The following is an 18,549-nucleotide window of genomic DNA, read 5'->3' as shown; positions in this document are numbered from 1 at the left end:
AATGCTTCATTTGAGAGATATGGACCCAAAATTATAGGTCCTTTTCAGAGATCAACAAAAAGTCACTTTTTTCAAAAGGACATAAGGAGCATGGAAAACCATTTTGATATGAGACCAAAGACACTGGTTAGAGGACTCTCTAAGGTTTCTAAAAAGTCCTAGAACACTTCCATACCTCAAAAATTGAGGGAGATAGGCCTTGTCAAAGTTGAGCAATTTCAAGGGAAAAATGTGAAAAGAAAAGGTCCCAAAATCCAAAATTTTCCAAATGGGCCTATGTTCTATTGATCCAATCCTCACCTTAAGCCCATGAACGACCTAAAAATATGTCTTTCAAAATTCATAGTATTTTATTAATTATTTTATGTTTTTTTTTCATTTAAATCATGATTTGATTATATAAAATAACAAATTAATGAAAGATATGATTTTGCTTTAATTTTAAGCCAAAAACCAATCCAATTATGCTCCTCAAATCAATAAAATTCGTGCAAGGAAAATTGATGGAAAAAGATTAGATTTGAATCAAATTTAGAAACATAATTCAATCAAATTTCTCAAACTTACAAATCAAGCTACTAAAGGATTGGACTCAAAAGATTCGCCCTAATTCATTCTCATATAAGTACTGAAGCTACACAGATGCAAGGGTTCAAAATTTTCTGCAGCCAAAAGAACCAGATCCGAGTACATTCAAGAGGAGAAAAAATTGAAAGTTGTTTTGGAGTTAGAGATCGATTCAAAGAATTCTGAAGCATAGCCACGTTCCTTGAAGTCCCTTGATCGATCCCAAAGTCTTTGCACACGCTAACAGGTTCTTATTCACGAATACATAGCCTATGTTTACATGGTTCTGGATTTTTTCGATCCCATCAATTCATGCATAATTAATGTAATTTGAGTGTATACGTGTGTCTATCTTGATGTTGTGATAGTTTCTATTTGGTTTGATTGTTGTTTGAGCATACATATGAGGAGCTGCCATTGTTAGGGTTAACAAACTCGAATTGGGGTTTTTCTCGTTAGGCGAAATTAGGATGAATTGTAGGTACCTGGATAACCGTGAGGTCTGGACGATCCGGATGGGGGGGTCGCGCCAAATTTATTACGTGTATGTAGCCTTTTCTGATTTGCAGGTAGAACAGCTACAAACCAAAATCGTAGCAAAACGGTAGCGAAATTTGCAGGCTGAATTCGTGAAGAAGATGAATGCGTGTCATCACGCGATTGGCTGGTTCAAAAACCAGAATGGCGCGCACTTGTGCTTAGCTTTCCTCGGATCTGATGCCCCTGGCTCCATGACAATATCATGCACCCTCCTCATCCATCCGTTGGATTGTCTTAGCTTTACATCTAACGTACCATGGAACGCACGCGCACCATGGACCTGCAACGCCTGCTCGCACAGGATCGAAAGTTAAGTTTTCTTTAAATTTTTTTATTTTTAATTACACAAACTCCTTTTAATTTATATATATATATATATATATATATATATATATATATATATATATATATATATATATATATATATATACATTTGTTTGCTTTTTTAATATAAATTTATTTTCTAAAAACTTTTTATAAATATATACATTATTTGTCTATTATCTTTTTTTTCTTTTACTTATTTATTTTTCTTTTATAATATATATGTGTTATTTAAATTATTTATTTTATTAATATATATTATTTATCTTTTTTTATATATATATTATTTAAATTATTTTCTTATTTATTTTAATTATATTTATTTATGCATATTTATTCAAAAATTCATATATATTTTTTTTTAATTCTAAAAAAATTCATAAAAAAATACCTTTGTGTCTGATTTTATTTTCTCTTCTCGATTTAATTAATTAGGTCGCGAGACCAATAATTAATTAAATCGTCTACGTTATTATATTCAATTCGTACCCTAATTAGGGTTTAAGACGATCATTCCATACAGTGAAAAATATTTCTTTTTTCTGTGCCTTCTTTTTAGGATTGACTTCTCAGATACCTTCCGACTACGCGCCTGATCAAGATCCGAAGCTAAGTATTCCATTTAATTATTATTTTAAAGTTTATTTTGTTTCCTTTTAATTAGGGTTTGCCTTTAAATAAATCTTGCCTACATTCACTTTTCTGCCTTTGCCAAATATTTTCAGGGTCAACCCCCGACTACGAACCATACCAGATCAAATTCAAAGCTACGTGTTTATCTATTTATTTTAATTTCTTTTATCCTTTTATTTTTGATTAGGGTTAGCTATGTCTGCCTCTGAACTGATAATGCATTCACCCTACTTTTGCTTGCTATTTTTCCCACCTTTTCAGGGTTTGCCAACCGTCAAAGTTTGAATAGTCGGTAACTCTAAACGTTAATCTCCTTTATTCTTCTGCTTATATTTATTTATTTATTATTACCCGCTGGTTTCATCTCCCCTTTCCTCCACTGGTTTCGTTTTCCCTTTCCCCGTATTGCTTTAATTATATTTGTTTATTGATTGATGTGGTTAGTAATTTTAGGGAGTGCAAGCCTGAATTAAGTTAGAATCACTTAATTATTATAAGATAATATATTCTGAACTAATCACGTGATTGTTGCACACACGCACACTTTTGGGGTAACCTCTTTGCTGCCTGTTGCCTTGTTGCCTTGTTGCCTTTGCAGAATAGCCATGTCCCTCGAATACGAGGATACCTCAGCCATGTTGCCTCGATAAATACAAAGGTCACAAGACCCTAATGATGCTGCCTTCGATACACCAATATGACCCCGACCCTCGGAAGTTGCCTACGAAAGGCTGAGGTATCCTCTGGTTGCCTACGAAAGACTATTCTGATCCTTCCCTTAGACTACCTGCCTCTTTATGGCATGGGACAGTCTTATGGCGAAAGATATTGCGACGACCCTTCAACCTCCAAATGAAAGGCTTCCTACCCTCTTATGGCATGGATAGACCCTTTCACCCTAAAAGGCTAAAAGAACTAATTTTCTACATTATTAAGGTAATTTCCCCTAATTGCCTTGCTCTGGCTAAAAACTTTTTCATATTCTTTCTCATAAACCTTCAAAATGGCTACGCTCATTTACGAGCTAAAGTCCATATTCACTTCTTCTACATTTCTTTTCAAAAACGAGCAAAGCAATTAAGAGCCCATGGAAAGCCATGGATGCAAAGGGTGCCTTACACCTTCCCTTTGCATAAATTACCCCCCGAACTCAAAATTTCTTTTAAAGGTTTTTTTCTGTTCTTTTAGCCTTTCTGATATTTGGATAAAATAAAATCCGGTGGCGACTCTTGCTTACCGTACATTTCTTTAAAAAGTCAGTTCACCGTATTACAGTATACATATTTCTGAACCTGTCTATGTCTCTGTTTTTAATTCAGAATTTGTACCAACAGAAGTTTCGGTTACCCCTCAACCAGAAATTCTACCAGAAACAGCTCCAACAGAATCACCTCAACTCACCCATGTTCTCACACTTCCTTCTTCTCCCCAAACCAATGTTCTTACCCCTCCTTCTTCACCTATCACAAACGTTCTCATTCCTCCCTCTCCACCCACAACCAACATTGCTTCTGACCATCCCCTTGAAACCCTTGTTCTTGATATCCAACCCCTTCAAACCCTCTTTCCTCCTCACTCAAATATCTCCACTTCTCAACCTCCACCTCATGCAAACTATGAACCCATTTCTTCCCCCCCACAAAATAATCCTTCCTTATCTGACCTTCCAGATTCTGCATCACATGAGCAATTGCTTCGTAACTGCAACTACACACCCAAGCCTCGTCCTGAACCTGAGCTAGTAGTGTTAGACTCTGAGAATGAAGCAGAATCATCTCTTTGTCTCGATAGAGAACCTCAACCCTACTTCTTTCTGAAACCAGATTTTGCTATCACCGGACTCAAATCCCGCCGGGAATTTTCTGTTGGTGTACGTTTTGAACTGTTAAATCTGAGACTGCAGACAGATTTAGAGACTTTGAAGGCAGCACATCATGCCAAGATGGATGATGTTGAACTCAGGAATCTCTGGAGAATATTCAGAACACAGATGAACTATGAGTTCTGGAAGCTTCAGAAGATATGTGAAGCAGAAGCTCCTGGTCATCTTGGAATTCTGAGATCCTATGAAGAGTTCTGGCATAGTCCTCTTGGAGGCAGGTACTGCTTTGAAGAGAAACCCTTTGTTGATGATCTGGCAGAAACTTCAGAAGCTGCACAGGAAGCACACTCTTGGGAGATCGTTGTGTGGAAGCCTAAGTTTCCTGTTCTGACTGAAGATTCCCAATTGCTATTCCACTGGCTTAGGGTGAATTCTTCTGAGCAGGCTCCTACCATGGTTGTTCCTGAGGTTGTCTACTATCCAGTAGTTACTGCTCCCATTCCTCCAAAGAATCTGGCTGAGATTCTTCAAGCTTTGGAGAATGGAGATTCTGATCTTCCTACCCCAGAATATGATGAAGATGCTTCTATGGAAGAAGCTCATGCTGAGAAACAAGATGCTGAGAATCATTCTTCTAAGAAAAGTCTTGTTCCGGAAACTCAAGAAGATGTTCTTACATTGGATGCTTCTGTCTGACATGCTATCCCACTGAATGCTGGTGGTGACCACTTCTAGGGTTTCGCGAAAGCCAAACAGAGATTGCATTTGTTTTCTCCATCGAATCTAATTTTTACAGTAAAGCATTAGAGGCGAATTTAGAATGTCGTTAGTACCATTTATCTTTGCGGCAATTGATTCACGTTTCCTAGAAAATCGATCTCTGACATGAAGTTTTCAAGAACAATAAACGGAAGCTCTGGATATCATTTTGTTAGTGCGTGAGACACTTTTAGTGAGGAGAGAATAAAGTGAATAAAGAAAATAAGAATTATATTATCGAATTGAATTGTATAAATAATGATATAGACTATGACTATCTATATACAATTCAGATTGGGCTTGGGCTTACACAACTTGGATTATATTTGATATTATTAGATTATATTATATTGGGTTAATGAACATTTTCGTCCCTTTAAATATTTCAAATTTCGTTTTTAGTCCCTCCAAAATTTTCCTTCAAAAAATCGTCCCTTCAAAAAATTTCTTCTGAACTATTGGTCCTTAACGTCAAATTTCGTAGCTAATCGATGGCTAAATTCGTAGCTAATCACTAGCAAATTTGACGTTAGGGACCAATAGTTTAGACGGAAAATTTTGAAGGGACGATTTCTTAAAGGAAAATTTTAGAGGGACTAAAAACAAAATCTGCAATATTTAGAGGGACCAAAAAGTTCATTAACCCTATTATATTTGATATTATATCAATAATATATCAATCCTAATAATATCTAAACATTTTTTCTCTCAATATTCTACTCTTTCTTCCGCTTTCTCTCTACGCCTTTCCAATTTGTAAATTGTAGGGAGCTGTCATATATGTTAGAACAAGATTTGTTCTGATCAATATTCTTAGTTTTGATGATAACAATGTATGTGAATTTTGTATGAGATAATGTGGTACTCTAATCCTATGCAATTTCCATTTCAGGAATCATATAAAGAGTATGCACAAAATCAGCGCAAGAAGCACTGATTCAGAAGGTTCAGCATGCAACATCAGAACATGCTCTGGCAAGACATCAGAAGATGGTCAAGCAGAATCAGAACATGGTCTATTGAAGCATCAGAAGAACTTGAGATCAGAAGCAGAAGCACTAAAGTTCTCATGGTATCACGCTAGAAGCACTTCAAGGTCAGAAGACAAGAAGATGCTTTGCACCAAGCTGTTTGACTCTGATGAAATTCAAACATTGTCTATACAAACATCAGATCAGAAGCAAGTACAGGATAGCAGGCTACGCTGACTGACAAAAGGAATGTTAGAAGCTATTAACGGCAAAGTCAGTAAAAGCAGCAAAAGCAAGGCTCGAGGTAGTTGACAAAAGAGTGAAACATTAAATGCAATGTTGTACGGATCACGCAACGCATTAAATGCTCCCAACGGTCATCTTCTCAAACGCCTATAAATAGAAGTTCTGATGAGAAGCAAGGTTACGAATTTTACACAACACTTTGCGCAAACATACATAAACGCTGTCAAATTCAAAAAGCTCTCAAACTTCATCTTCAACCTCACTTCATTACTGTTGTAATATCTTAGTGAGATTAAGCTTAAACTTTAAGAGAAATATCACAGTTGTGATTATAGCTTTTTAAGAAGCATTGTATAACTCTTGTAAGAATTTGTTTACATTCATTTGTAAAGAACTAGAGGAGATCAAGTTGTGATCGGATTCTCTAGAAAGTCTTAGAGGGTATCTAAGCATTGTGTTCCTAGAGTGATCAGGTTGTGATCAGAATACTCTAGAAGACTTAGAGGGTATCTAAGTGGAAAACCATTATAATCAAGATTGATTAGTGGATTAAATCCTCAGGTGAGGTAAATCACTCCAAGGGGTTGGACTGGAGTAGTTTAGTTAACAACGAACCAGGATAAAAATCATTGTGCAAATTGTTTTTATCTTAAGAGTTTTAAAACTACACTTATTCAAACCCCCCCTTTCTAAGTGTTTTTCTATCCTTCAATATATAGTAGGTTTGTAAAAATTGTAAATATGATAAAACTGATATTTGATAAGAAGCTGTTATAATTTTTAAGTTTGGAAAAATTGACTAATATCTAGAAAAGTAATGTTATTTGAATTGGAAAAATAATTTTATTCAAATATGTAGTATTAAATTAACTCATCTGGATTCAACTGAGTTTTGTTAACTCATCTGGATTCACGGGTAGATGTAAACGTATCGATGAGATAGCAGCGGTAAACAGTTCATTTTAATGGTCATCTTTTAAATATTTCTCTTGCTGCTGTTTTATATAATTAAAGTTAGAGGATCAATTGAACGATTTATTGTAAGTACGACTCAATGCTTAAATGTTGGTGTATATTATTAGCATATATTTGTAACTATGTAAATGTTAACCAATTGAAAAATAAATTCAAACTTTGCCAATAATGATTTGGTAGACATGTGATGTGAATCTAGACGGGACCCGTGCGATGGCACGAGTTTCTTACTAGTTAAAAAATTGAAAACACTTAAAGTGGAGATAAAAAATAGTTAAACCTTTTAATTGAATGAGTGTAAACAATTGATCTGGAGTTCAATTTCTATGAGAACTAGAGGATATCAAGTTGTGATCGGATTCTCTAGAAAGTCTTAGATGGTATCTAAGCATTGTGTTCCTAGAGTGATCAGGTTGTGATCAGAATACTCTAGAAGACTTAGAGGGTATCTAAGTGGAAAACCATTGTAATCAGATTGATTAATGGATTAAATCCTCAAGTGAGGTAAATCATTCCAAGGGGGTATATTTTCTATTAGATACACTTATAAATCGACAACTTTAAACAAAACCTCATCCTTTTTCTTAAATAGTTTTTTAAAAAGAATAATTTTTCCTGAATTAAAAAAAGTTTAGAAACTAATTTTTTTATCTTGAAAAAAAAGTATTTATTTTATTAAACATTTATTTTTATAAAAAAAATTAATACATTATTTTTTTGAAAAAAACATTATTTTTTCCCATATTTTAGACTTTGACTTTGAGAAGTTTTGTGTAAGAGACCTGACTCGTTCCCTTGTTCCAAACCCTCCTACAAAACCAAAAACCCTTTCCCTTTTGTATTCCATTATTAACATATTCTCTTTCTCTCAATATTCTACTATTTCTTCCGCTTTCTCTCTAAGCCTTTCCTTTTCATTTTTTTTACAAAACACATAACAATGGCAATGGATAAATCTCCTAAGAAATATAATAATTATTGTCGCCTCATTTAAAATGATTATTTTTATTCTAATAATCAGTGCCAAAGATGAAAAAGGAAATGAAATTTAGAAAAAAAAATTCCTAGAAAATAAAATTGAAGACAAAAAAATTTGAGTTTGCAAATAGAGATTTAAAAAAAATTAAAAACACTTAATTTGGAGATAAAAATTACATTTAAACCTTTTAATTAAATGAGTGTACACAATTGATTCCGAGTTCAATTTCAATTTTTTTTATATTTTCTAATAGATACACTTATAAATTGACATCTTTTAAAAAAAAAAAAACTCATCCTTTTACTTAAATAATTTTTCTAGACTTAAAAAAAGTTTAGAAACTACATTCATTTTCTTGAAAAAATATATTTATTTTATGAAACATTGATCTTTATAAAAAAAATTATGAAAAACATTATTTTTAGGAAAAAATATTATTTTTCACATATTTTAGACTTTGATTTTCAGAAGTTTTGTGTAACTGACAAGTTCCCTTGTTCCAAACCCTCCAACCAAACCATAAACCATTTCAATTTTGTGTTCAATTATTATTATTATATTCTCTTTCTCTCAATATTCTACTCTTGCTTCCGTTTTCTCTCTACGCCTTTCCTTTTCTTCATTGACAGACATAACACTGACAACTGTGAAATCTCTTAAGAAACATCTTAATAATTATTGTCACCTCATCTAAAATTATTAATTTTATTCTAATAATCAATACCAAAGCGGAAAAAGGAAATGAAATTAAACAATTTCAAAGAAAATAAAATTGAGGATAAAAAAATTTGAGTTTTCAAATAGAGAATTAAAAAAATTAAAAACATTTAAATTGGAGATAAAAATACAATTAAACCTTTTAATTAAACAAGTGTAAACAATTGATTCGGAGTTCAATCTCTATGAGTAATATTTTTTTTATATTTTATATTAGATACACTTATAAATCGACAACTTTTAACAAAACATCATCCTTTTTTGAAATAGCTTTTCAAAAAGAATAATTTTTCTTGAATTCAAAATAGTTTAGAAACTACATTTATTTTCTTGAAAAAAAATATTTATTTTATAAAACAGTGATCTTTATAAAAAAAAAAAAAAACTTTTATGAAAAACATTATTTTTATGAAAAAACATTATTTTTCCCCATATTTTAGACTATGACTTTCAGAAGTTTTGTGTAAGAGACCCGACCAGTTCCCTTGTTCCAAACCCTCCAACAAAACCATAAACCATTTTTCTTTTGTGTTCCATTATTATTATATTCTCTTTCTCTCAATATTCTACTCTTTCTTCTGCTTTCTCTCTACGTGTTTGCTTTTCTTCGTTGATAGAACACATAACAATGACAATGGTGAAATCTCCTAAGAAACATCTTAATAATTATTGTCCCCTCATTTAAAATGATTATTTTTATTCTAATAATCAATGGCAGAGATGAAAAAGAAAAAGAAATTCAAAAATTCAAAAAAAATAAAATAGAGGATAAAAAAAATTGAGTTTTCAAATAGAGAATTAAAAAAAATTAAAAACACTAAAGTTGGAGATAAAAATACAATTAAACCTTTTATTTAAATGAGTGTAAGCAATTGATTCGGAGTTCAATCTGTAGAACATAGTTTAGTTCTTCAGCTAATCTATAGTTTTGATGATAACAATTACATAGAAATTGTGAAGAACAATTGTGTACTCTAATCGTGTTGATTGAATGTGCAGAGATGAATTAGAAGTTATGAAAGATAAAATTATTAATAACCAGATGTTTAGAACGTGAAAATGAGATGCTCAGCAACAAAGCAGAATGTAACACGCAAGTAAAGAAGTTCTAATGCTGAGTACTCAACATCTGAAGCACCAATGAACAAGCTGGCAGTTATACTCTGATAATAAAGTTCTGAATCTAAGAGCAAAAAGTTCCAATGTGATCAAGTTATGTTCCGATGCTCACTTAACTACCAAGTTACTCTGAAGATATGAAGATCCAACATCATATTAAAGATAATTATTACAGGATCAAAAAAGTAGCGGTTGAAAACATTATGAATGATATTGCATATCAATATCTTTGGAAAGAAAATTAATCTCAAATCATCAATCTTCCAAAACAAGCAAATATATCTCCAACGGATCTCTGAATCAAATATCTATAAATAGGGGACTATGAAGAAGAATTCAACAACAATTCTCACGCACACAAACAAGAGCACTCACTATCATTTCACAAATTATTTTTATCTCTTAAGTTATTTTGTGCTTTAAGTTATGTAAACATCACAATTGTGATATAGCTTTTTAGAAGCAAGTATAAACACATAATAGTATTATTGTTATGTCGTATTTCCTTGAGAAACCAAGTTGTGGTTTGATCTCAAGAAAACCTAGACAGTTGTCTTCGTGTTTTTAATACGATTTGATTAGTGGATTAAGACCTAGATTGAGAGAGGCAAAATCAACTTGATGGGTGGACTAGAGTAGCTTTGATTTCAAGTGAACTAGGATAACCAACGTGTTTTAAATTTTTATTTTTGAAAATCCCAATTCAAACCCTCTTTTTTGTCTTTTTCTATCCTTCAATTGGTATCGCAGCGTCTGGTTCGTGGTGTTAACACTTAACCGTGTCAGAAAAAGATCCTAGAAAGAAAAACACTATGGCAGAACCAATTTAAAACAACAATAACAATAACTATTATGAGAAAGACAAAATCAGCGCCAGACCTCCAATCTTCGATGGTGAAAACTTTGATTACTAGAAAGACAGAATCGAAAGTTTCTTTCTAGGTTATGATGCTGATCTCTGGGACATGGTAATTGATGGCTACACTCATCAAGTCGACGCATGCGGTCATAAGATCGAAAGAAAGAAAATGACAAATTAACAAAAGAAAGATGTCAAAAATCATCACAAGGCCAGAACAATCCTACCGAATGTTATCTCATACATTAAGTATAAGAAGAACATAAACAGATATTTGGCTCATAACATCTTTGAATCTCTAAGAATGACGCATGAAGGTAACACACTAGTCAAAGAGACCAAAGCTCTTGCACTCATTCAGAAGTACGAGGCATTCAATATGGAAGAAGATGAAAAAATTGAGTCAATGTTCTCAAGGTTTCAAATTCTGGTTGTTACGTTAAAAGTTCTGGACAAAGGGTACTCCACGGAAGATCATGTAAAGAAAATCATCATAAGTTTACGCAAGAAGTGGAAACCTATGGTCACTGCCTTAGAGCTAGCCAAAGATCTGAACAAAATATCACTTGAGGAACTAATCATCTCCTTGAGAAGTCAAGAATTAAAACTAGAAGAAGATGAGCCCAAGAAGAAAGGTAAGTCTCTTGCACTTAAAACTAATAAAAAATATGAAACTAAAGCTTTTCAGGAAGAAGAAGAAATTTTTGGTGGATCCTCATCAGAAGAAGACGAATTATCTCTTCTCTCCAAAAGAGTCCATCAACTATGGAAGCACAAACAAAGTAAATTCATAAACTCTACGAGATCAGGTAATCACTCTGAATCATCCTCTAGCTAGAGAAAGTCTAGCAACAAGGACGTTGTCGGTTACGAATGCAAAGAGCCAGGCCACTACAAAAGTGATTGTCCCAAACTTCATAAACAAAAGCCCAAGAAGAAGTTTGTCAAAGAAAAGAAGAAAAGTATTATGGAAATATGGGATGGCTCATAATCATCTGAAGCAGAATTTGAATCAGAAGATGAACGAGCAGAATCTGAATCAGAAGAAAAATCCAAGAAGAAGTTTGTCAAAGAAAAGAAGAAAAGCCTTATGGCCAACGTCTGAGATGGCAAAGACTCATCAAAATTTGAATCAGACTCAGACGTAGAAGATACATTCTCTAATATCTCTAGATCTCAGTTAGAAGATAGTCTGTCTAAATTTCTTGAAAAATATCAGCAACTTCAAATCAAATACAAAACCTGAAACTTGGTCTAGTATCTAAAACTCAAGAAACTAGAAAACTAAAGGCAAAAAACTCTGAGCTAAAAGAAACCATTTCTAAACTTGAAAATGAAAAATATTTTATTAAAAATGAATTAAAAAAAGCTCATAAAGAACTTGTCTCAGAAGATTTAACTAGTTCTGATAACATCATCAAAGCATATGATTATAGCTTTCAAAAATTTCTAACTAGAAACATAAACAATAACAAGATGGATTCAATGATTTATGGAGTTAGCAGAAACAGAAGAAAAGGTATAGGATATGTGAAACCAAGAGGGTAATAACCATATCAACCTAAACAAATAGATGACATGGTTATAAAACACACACCTCTAAACTCACATTTCACATATGAACACACACGTGATATAAAATATACTAGTGAATCATATTCTGTGAACTCTTCTCTAAAATCAAAATTCAATGAGAATTTTGGAAACTCTGACCAAAAAGGACCCAAAAAGATAGGGGTACCTAAGGTTAAATTGTCTATGTTGCAGATGTCCTTAGCAGCAGAGTTGAAACACCAATCTTGGTACCTGGACTCTGGATGCTCTCAACACATGACGGGAAGAAAGCATATGTTTCAAAGCCTGAAACTTAAATATCGAGGATATGTAGGTTTCGGAGGTCAAAAAGGAAAAATAATTGGCTCTGGAACTATTGGTAACAGTACACTTCCCTCTATAACTAATGTTCTTTTAGTAGATGGATTAATGCATAATCTGTTGTCCATAAGTCAATTAAGTGACAACAGTTATGATATAATCTTCAATTAAAAGTCCTGTAAATCTGTTAGTCAGAAAGATGGATCAATCCTTTTTAATGGTAAGAGAAAGAACAATATTTTCAAGATTAAACTTTTTGAACTAAAACGTCATAATGTAAAATTCCTTATGTATGTTAACAATGAGTAATGGATCTGGCACAGAAGATTGGGGCATGTTAGTATGAGAAGAATATCTCAGATTAACAAACTCAATCTCATCAGAGGACTTCCAAATATGAAGTTCAACTCAGATGCTCTGTGTGGAGCATTTAAAAAATGCAAGTTCTGCAAAACCTTCTTTTAAATTAAAAAATGGTGTCTCTACCTCTAGACCATTAGAATTTCTGCATATAGATTTGTTTGGACCAGTGAAAACTGCATCCATCAGCAGCAAGAAGTATGGATTGGTGACCGTAGACGACAATAGTAGATGGACATGGGTAAAGTTCTTAAGACACAAGGACGATTCACACTCTGTGTTCTCCACCTTCTGCGATCAAGTTCAGAGTGAAAAAGAGTTTAGAATTGTAAAAGTCAGAAGTGGTCATGATGGTGAATTCAAAATAAAGTTTTGAATTTTTTTTAATGAAAATGGCATCTCCCATGATTTCTCTTATCCTAGAACTCCCCAACAAAATAGAGTTGTAGAACGAAAGAATAGGACTTTACAAGAAATGGCCAAAACCATGATCAATGATACTAACATTGCTAAACACATCTGGGCAGAGGCAGTTAACGCAGCAGGCTACATTCAGAATAGAATTTGTATAAGACCTATTTTGGAAAAGACTCCATATGAACTGTGGAAGAACAGAAAGCCCAACGTTTCTTACTTCCATCCATTTGGATGTACTTGTTATATTCTGAATACCAAAGATCCTCTGAACAAGTTTGATTCTAAGGCACAAAAGTGCTTCATAATCTGGTTTAGGTTTATTCTTACCAACTTGCATCCTCGAGGAGATTTTCTCAATATTATGTCTTCAAGGGATTGGTTTCTCATTCACCGTCTTCAAAAAGGGCGTCCAATAAATTTACCAGCTATCATTTTCAATCATCTGAAGGAATCCATTTTGGCTTCCAGATCCGGCCAGAAATTTTTCATTCCTTATGGACGCATTTTATCCGCTTTAATTAAATCTGCTGAAGTCATCAGAATCCTTCGCAGAGCAGATTTTTCAAATGAAGATGTTTTGTTTGATGAAAGTTGTGATGTTTTGGCTTTCTAGCTTGTGTTCTTGCATTTCTTATATTTTGTTTTTCTTGTTCTGTTTTCTTGTTGTAAATTCTAGTAATCGGGTAATCGATGTCCTATCGGATGTTATGACATCCACTATTGAATAGATAATAACTTCTAGCAGTAAGTCAATAAAAGTAGTAAAGAACATAGGAAATTGTTTACCTAGTTTGGTGTACAACAACACCTACTCTAGTGGCTACCAAGCCAGAGAGGAAATCCACTATGAGCAGTATTAATTAAGAGCCAAAACTACCAGTTTAAACCCCTCACTTAAGACCTACCCAATGCAATTTAAATCTAGTGCTAGACCTGAGTCCCTACTCACTCCCCTTCAATCATAGCAGTGATAACAAACAGAAAACTACAAAAAGCAAATTGAAGAAACACTCCAAACAAATCTTGATCTTGCTTAAAAGCTTCAATCAAGAGACACAGCACTCGTGCTTAAAATCTTAGAGTGACACAACAAATTACAACTTAAAACACCCTATTCCAATACAATCATTAAAGTGACAATTGCTTGGATTACAAGCAAACACTAACACAAACACACGTGAAAATAAAACACAATACACAGAATTCTTCACGCCAAAATCTTTGCCTCTGAAAGTAGGATTAGCAATCTTCTTATAGGCAGCACTTGGGCCTTGGGCCTTCCAAACATAAATTAGGGTTAACCAAGTTAACCTAATTTCCACATCATCAGGGTATTAATTCATATGTTGTAGACGAGATCTTTTAGCGAGAACCATACAACACTAAATATATAGTTTCCTAAATTGTAGCCTGAGATAAATAAGGAAACATAACACCTAAATATAATAGCTAAATATAACAGCCACTGCTGTCAGATATTGATGTCATGGAATCGAGCATGACATCCAACCAAAACTTGTATTAGCTCAAGCAGTCAAATCCTGCATAACACTACACATAGCATGTCATGACATTAGTCAAGACATCACACATACATGAATGTTTTACCACAAAATGCAACCAATACAAAAGCATCTATAAACTCCCCCCTTTGGCAAATTTTTGGCTAAAACAATCTGTCACCACATCAGAGATTCTTTGCAACAGAAAAACACACAGCACACAACCGCACAGGCATGGAATAGCTAATACATCTACAGGAAATCATCAAGCATAGCTACCATTATATTACTACTACCAGACATCATCAATAACTATACAACCGGCTACACAAAACATACTGCTATGCTACCACATCAGATCAATCTTCAGCACTACACACATCTATACTACCACAGAAGCATACAACTATCATCACAACTGACTGCAGAAATAAACTGCAGGAGTATACTTCCATAAATAAACTTCATTCAACAGACTTCATTCAACAGCATCATCAAAAAAATTGTTGAGCACACAATACTTGTTTTGGGGTGACACCATACACACAATACTTGTTCTGGGGTGACACTACTCCCCCTTTTTGCCAGAAATGTTGCCAAAGCAACCTTGATATTCAATTAAGTACATGCCATTAATCAAAAAATAAACAAAAAAAATATTAAAATCCACAAAAGACATCACCATTAACAGCAGTTCTAGTCTTCAGATTCAAAACCACCAGAACTGTCTTCATCAATGCCATCATCAGGATTGGCCTCTTCTTCCACCTCATCTGAACCAGCCTCCTATTCATCATCTGCCTCAGGACCCGCTTCTTCATTCTCAATAAACTCAGCACCTCCTTGCATGTTTCCTTGAGCATTGCAACCACTACAACTTTACCTGTAGTGGAGCTTCCTTTGGATGTCCCAGCTGATGTCATGGCAACGTCATGAGCATGGGTTCCTTGAAACAGTTTATAATGAAATGAAATAGCACTTTCCCTTTTGCAGATAGAGTCAATTTCAACCAAAATGCCTGGGTACTAATTCAAGATAATGCCACATATGATAGGTGGGAAGGCAATAAGACCCTTCACACTATAACTCCCGGCATGCTTCATTGTCTGATCAAATATGTAAGTACCATAGTCAAACTTTGTCTTGGTTCCAACAGCATATATAAACTTTCTAGGACAGTAGCAATGGTAGATTTATGATTGGTAGGCACCCAATTTGCAGCACCAATCTTATGCAACATGGAATACTTCATGCTTAGCTTACTAGCTGACAGCTTCCTTTTTAAAGGCCATCTCTTGACCTGGTTGGCAGTGATGACTTGGCACACCTTGTTATCAGAGACATCCAACTTAAGTTGAGCTTCTTCAGACCTCCCCAAATAATTATTTATCACAATGGAAGAAAAGGTAACCCACCTGCCCCTCACATACACCTTCCTAAATTCCTTAGACTTTCTATTAGCAAATTCTTCTGAGAGGTTCACAATGAATTTTTTCACCAGCACTTCATAGCATGTTGCAAAGTGAGCAACAGTCTTCATCAACCCAGCAACATGAATCAGTTCCATTATATATTTACAGTCAACAGCATTCTGAGCTAATTCTCTCTCAAGGTCCAGTCTCTTTTGGTAGACATATTTCCACCTGTTGACACTTGAAGTAGAATGGAAAGAAATATTGTCTAGGGGCACATCAGGGACGTTAGCAGCAAGCTTGCTGAAAGTAGGCTTCTTCTTTAGTGGAATGTCTTGAACATCCACTTCAACATCAGAATCAGAGTCGTCCATGACTTGAGCTTTCCTCTTCTTTGGAATAACTTTGCTCCAAGACTTTGAAGGTCCAACAGGAACACTCTGAAATACAGTCTTACTCTTACTAGGGCCAGTAGAGGTACTCTTGGACACAACTTTACTTCTGATGGGTCCAGTTGAAGTAGTCTTTGGTACTCTCCTCTTGGGAGGACTCTGATCAACTACTTTCTTACCCTTCCTGGTCATGAGCCTTTTTGCTACGCTGGGATTTACATTTGCAACCAGATCATTATCAGAGAATTCATCTAGAGCAACAACATTTTTACCTGAATCAACATTGGGACCATCCTCAGTGGTGTCAGTGACATCCTTAGCAACATCAGCAGCTTCAACATTCTTTTCTTTATGAGTCACCTGAACATCATCATCATTCGTCTCATGAACCTCATCAGCATCCATACTCACATCTTCATCTTCTTGAGCAACATTTAGGTTAGGGTTCTGAGTGGAGTCAGGGATAACAGTCTGTAGAGGTACATAAATCCCAGGAACTTGACGTTGTTCATCCAAGATTCTAATGACTATTTGTGCAATAGTTTGATGAGTATACTGTGATCCTTCCTTTGTCAGGTTCTCAAGATCAATAAACGACGAGGGGTTAGAGGTCTTGCCACGTACATCTTCTTTTGGTTTTCTTGCATATGGAGAGCGAGGCTTCTTCACACGAAGATCTTCAGCGGACACCACTCTTAGAGGAGCAACTGCAAGAACTTCATTAGGGTTGATATTTGGAGTTCTTGGGTCCGAGTCAGATGCATTCTTAGGAGAGGGGTATTTGAATGACTAAGACATATTGGATAGATTTGAATGGACGATAGAATGGGATTCTTGAAAGTGGTTGCGAGCAAGGGAGATGAAACAGTTGAAAGAGTAAGGTTTGAACTTGAGAGAGAAACTGTAGAGGTGAATTTGCAAATGAGGAGGGAATTTAAATTCTTTCACACTCAGCAGCCACGTCACTAATTGAATTTAACTTGTCCAAAACCTTATTTCCCAACTTCTTTAATTGCTATAATTCCTCATGGATACATATCCTAACTTGCTCCTCAAGTTTTCAAATTGTGTAGCATCAAGAGATTTGGTGAATATGTCAGCTAGCTGAAGTTCAGTGGATACATGTTCCAAGTAAATCACTTTGTCTTCTACAAGTTCTCTTATGAAGTGATGTCTGATATCAATATGCTTGGTTCTGCTATGTTGAATTGGATTCTTGGATATGTTGATAGCACTGAAATTGTCACAGTACAATGTCATGACATTCTGTGTGACATTTTATTCAGTCACCATTTACTTCATCTACGTTAGTTGAGAACAGCTGCTACCAGCTGCTATGTACTTAGCTTCAGTAGTAGATAAAGAGACACAATTTTGCTTCTTGCTGAACCATGATATGAGATTGTTTCCCAAGAAGAAACACCCTCCAGATGTGCTTTTTCTATCATCAGCACTTCCAGCCCAATCAGCATCACAATACCCAAATAAGATAGGTTCACACCCATGAGAGTACAACATAACATAGTCACAAATTCCATTCACATATTTGAGAATCCTTTTGACTTGATTTATGTGACTTACTTTGGGTTCTGCTTGATATCTAGCACATACTCCAACTGCAAAGGCAATATCTGGTCTGCTAGCTGTTAGATATAGCAGACTTCCAATCATGCTCCTGTACAGACTCTGGTCAACACTAGTGCCACCTTCATCTTTAGATGACTTTAAATGAGTAGGTGCAGGTGTTCTTTTGTGACTAGCATTACCCGTTCCAAACTTTTTGACAATATTCTTGGCATATTTGCTTTGAGAGAGGAAGATGGAGTCTTCCATTTGTTTAACTTGCAGCCCAAGAAAATATGTCAATTCTCCAACCATACTCATTTCAAACTCAGTTTGCATCTGATTGACAAAGTGTTTAACCATCAGATCTGACATCCCACCAAACACTATATCATCCACATATATCTGAGCAATTATGATTTTTCCACCTTCATCTTTCACAAAGAGGGTTTTGACTATCCCTCCTTTCCTGTAGCCATTTGTGGTCAGGAACTCAGTCAATCTCTAATACCAAGCT

At 34.6% G+C, this 18,549-nt stretch overlaps 2 protein-coding genes across 2 annotated transcripts; both read right to left on the bottom strand.

Annotated features, from left to right (window-relative positions):
• Positions 1 to 15,324: 15,324 nt before the first annotated feature.
• On the bottom strand, positions 15,325 to 17,729 carry LOC131659097 (uncharacterized). Its single transcript, XM_058928335.1, has 3 exons — positions 17,505 to 17,729; positions 15,792 to 17,258; positions 15,325 to 15,690 (listed from the first exon to the last, which is right to left on the bottom strand). The coding sequence occupies exons 1-3, from the start codon at positions 17,727 to 17,729 to the stop codon at positions 15,325 to 15,327; spliced, it is 2,058 nt and encodes a 685-aa protein (XP_058784318.1).
• A 42-nt stretch (positions 17,730 to 17,771) lies between these two features.
• On the bottom strand, positions 17,772 to 18,302 carry LOC131659096 (uncharacterized mitochondrial protein AtMg00810-like). The gene has a single exon (XM_058928334.1). It carries the CDS (start codon positions 18,300 to 18,302, stop codon positions 17,772 to 17,774), a length of 531 nt encoding a protein of 176 aa, XP_058784317.1.
• Between the last annotated feature and the right edge of the window lie 247 nt (positions 18,303 to 18,549).

This window comes from Vicia villosa, linkage group LG3, assembly GCF_029867415.1.
Source record: "Vicia villosa cultivar HV-30 ecotype Madison, WI linkage group LG3, Vvil1.0, whole genome shotgun sequence".
In the NCBI taxonomy this organism is placed as follows: Eukaryota; Viridiplantae; Streptophyta; class Magnoliopsida; order Fabales; family Fabaceae; genus Vicia; species Vicia villosa.
Note: the sequence above shows the minus strand (reverse complement) of the source record. Positions and strands in the feature narration are given on the sequence as shown.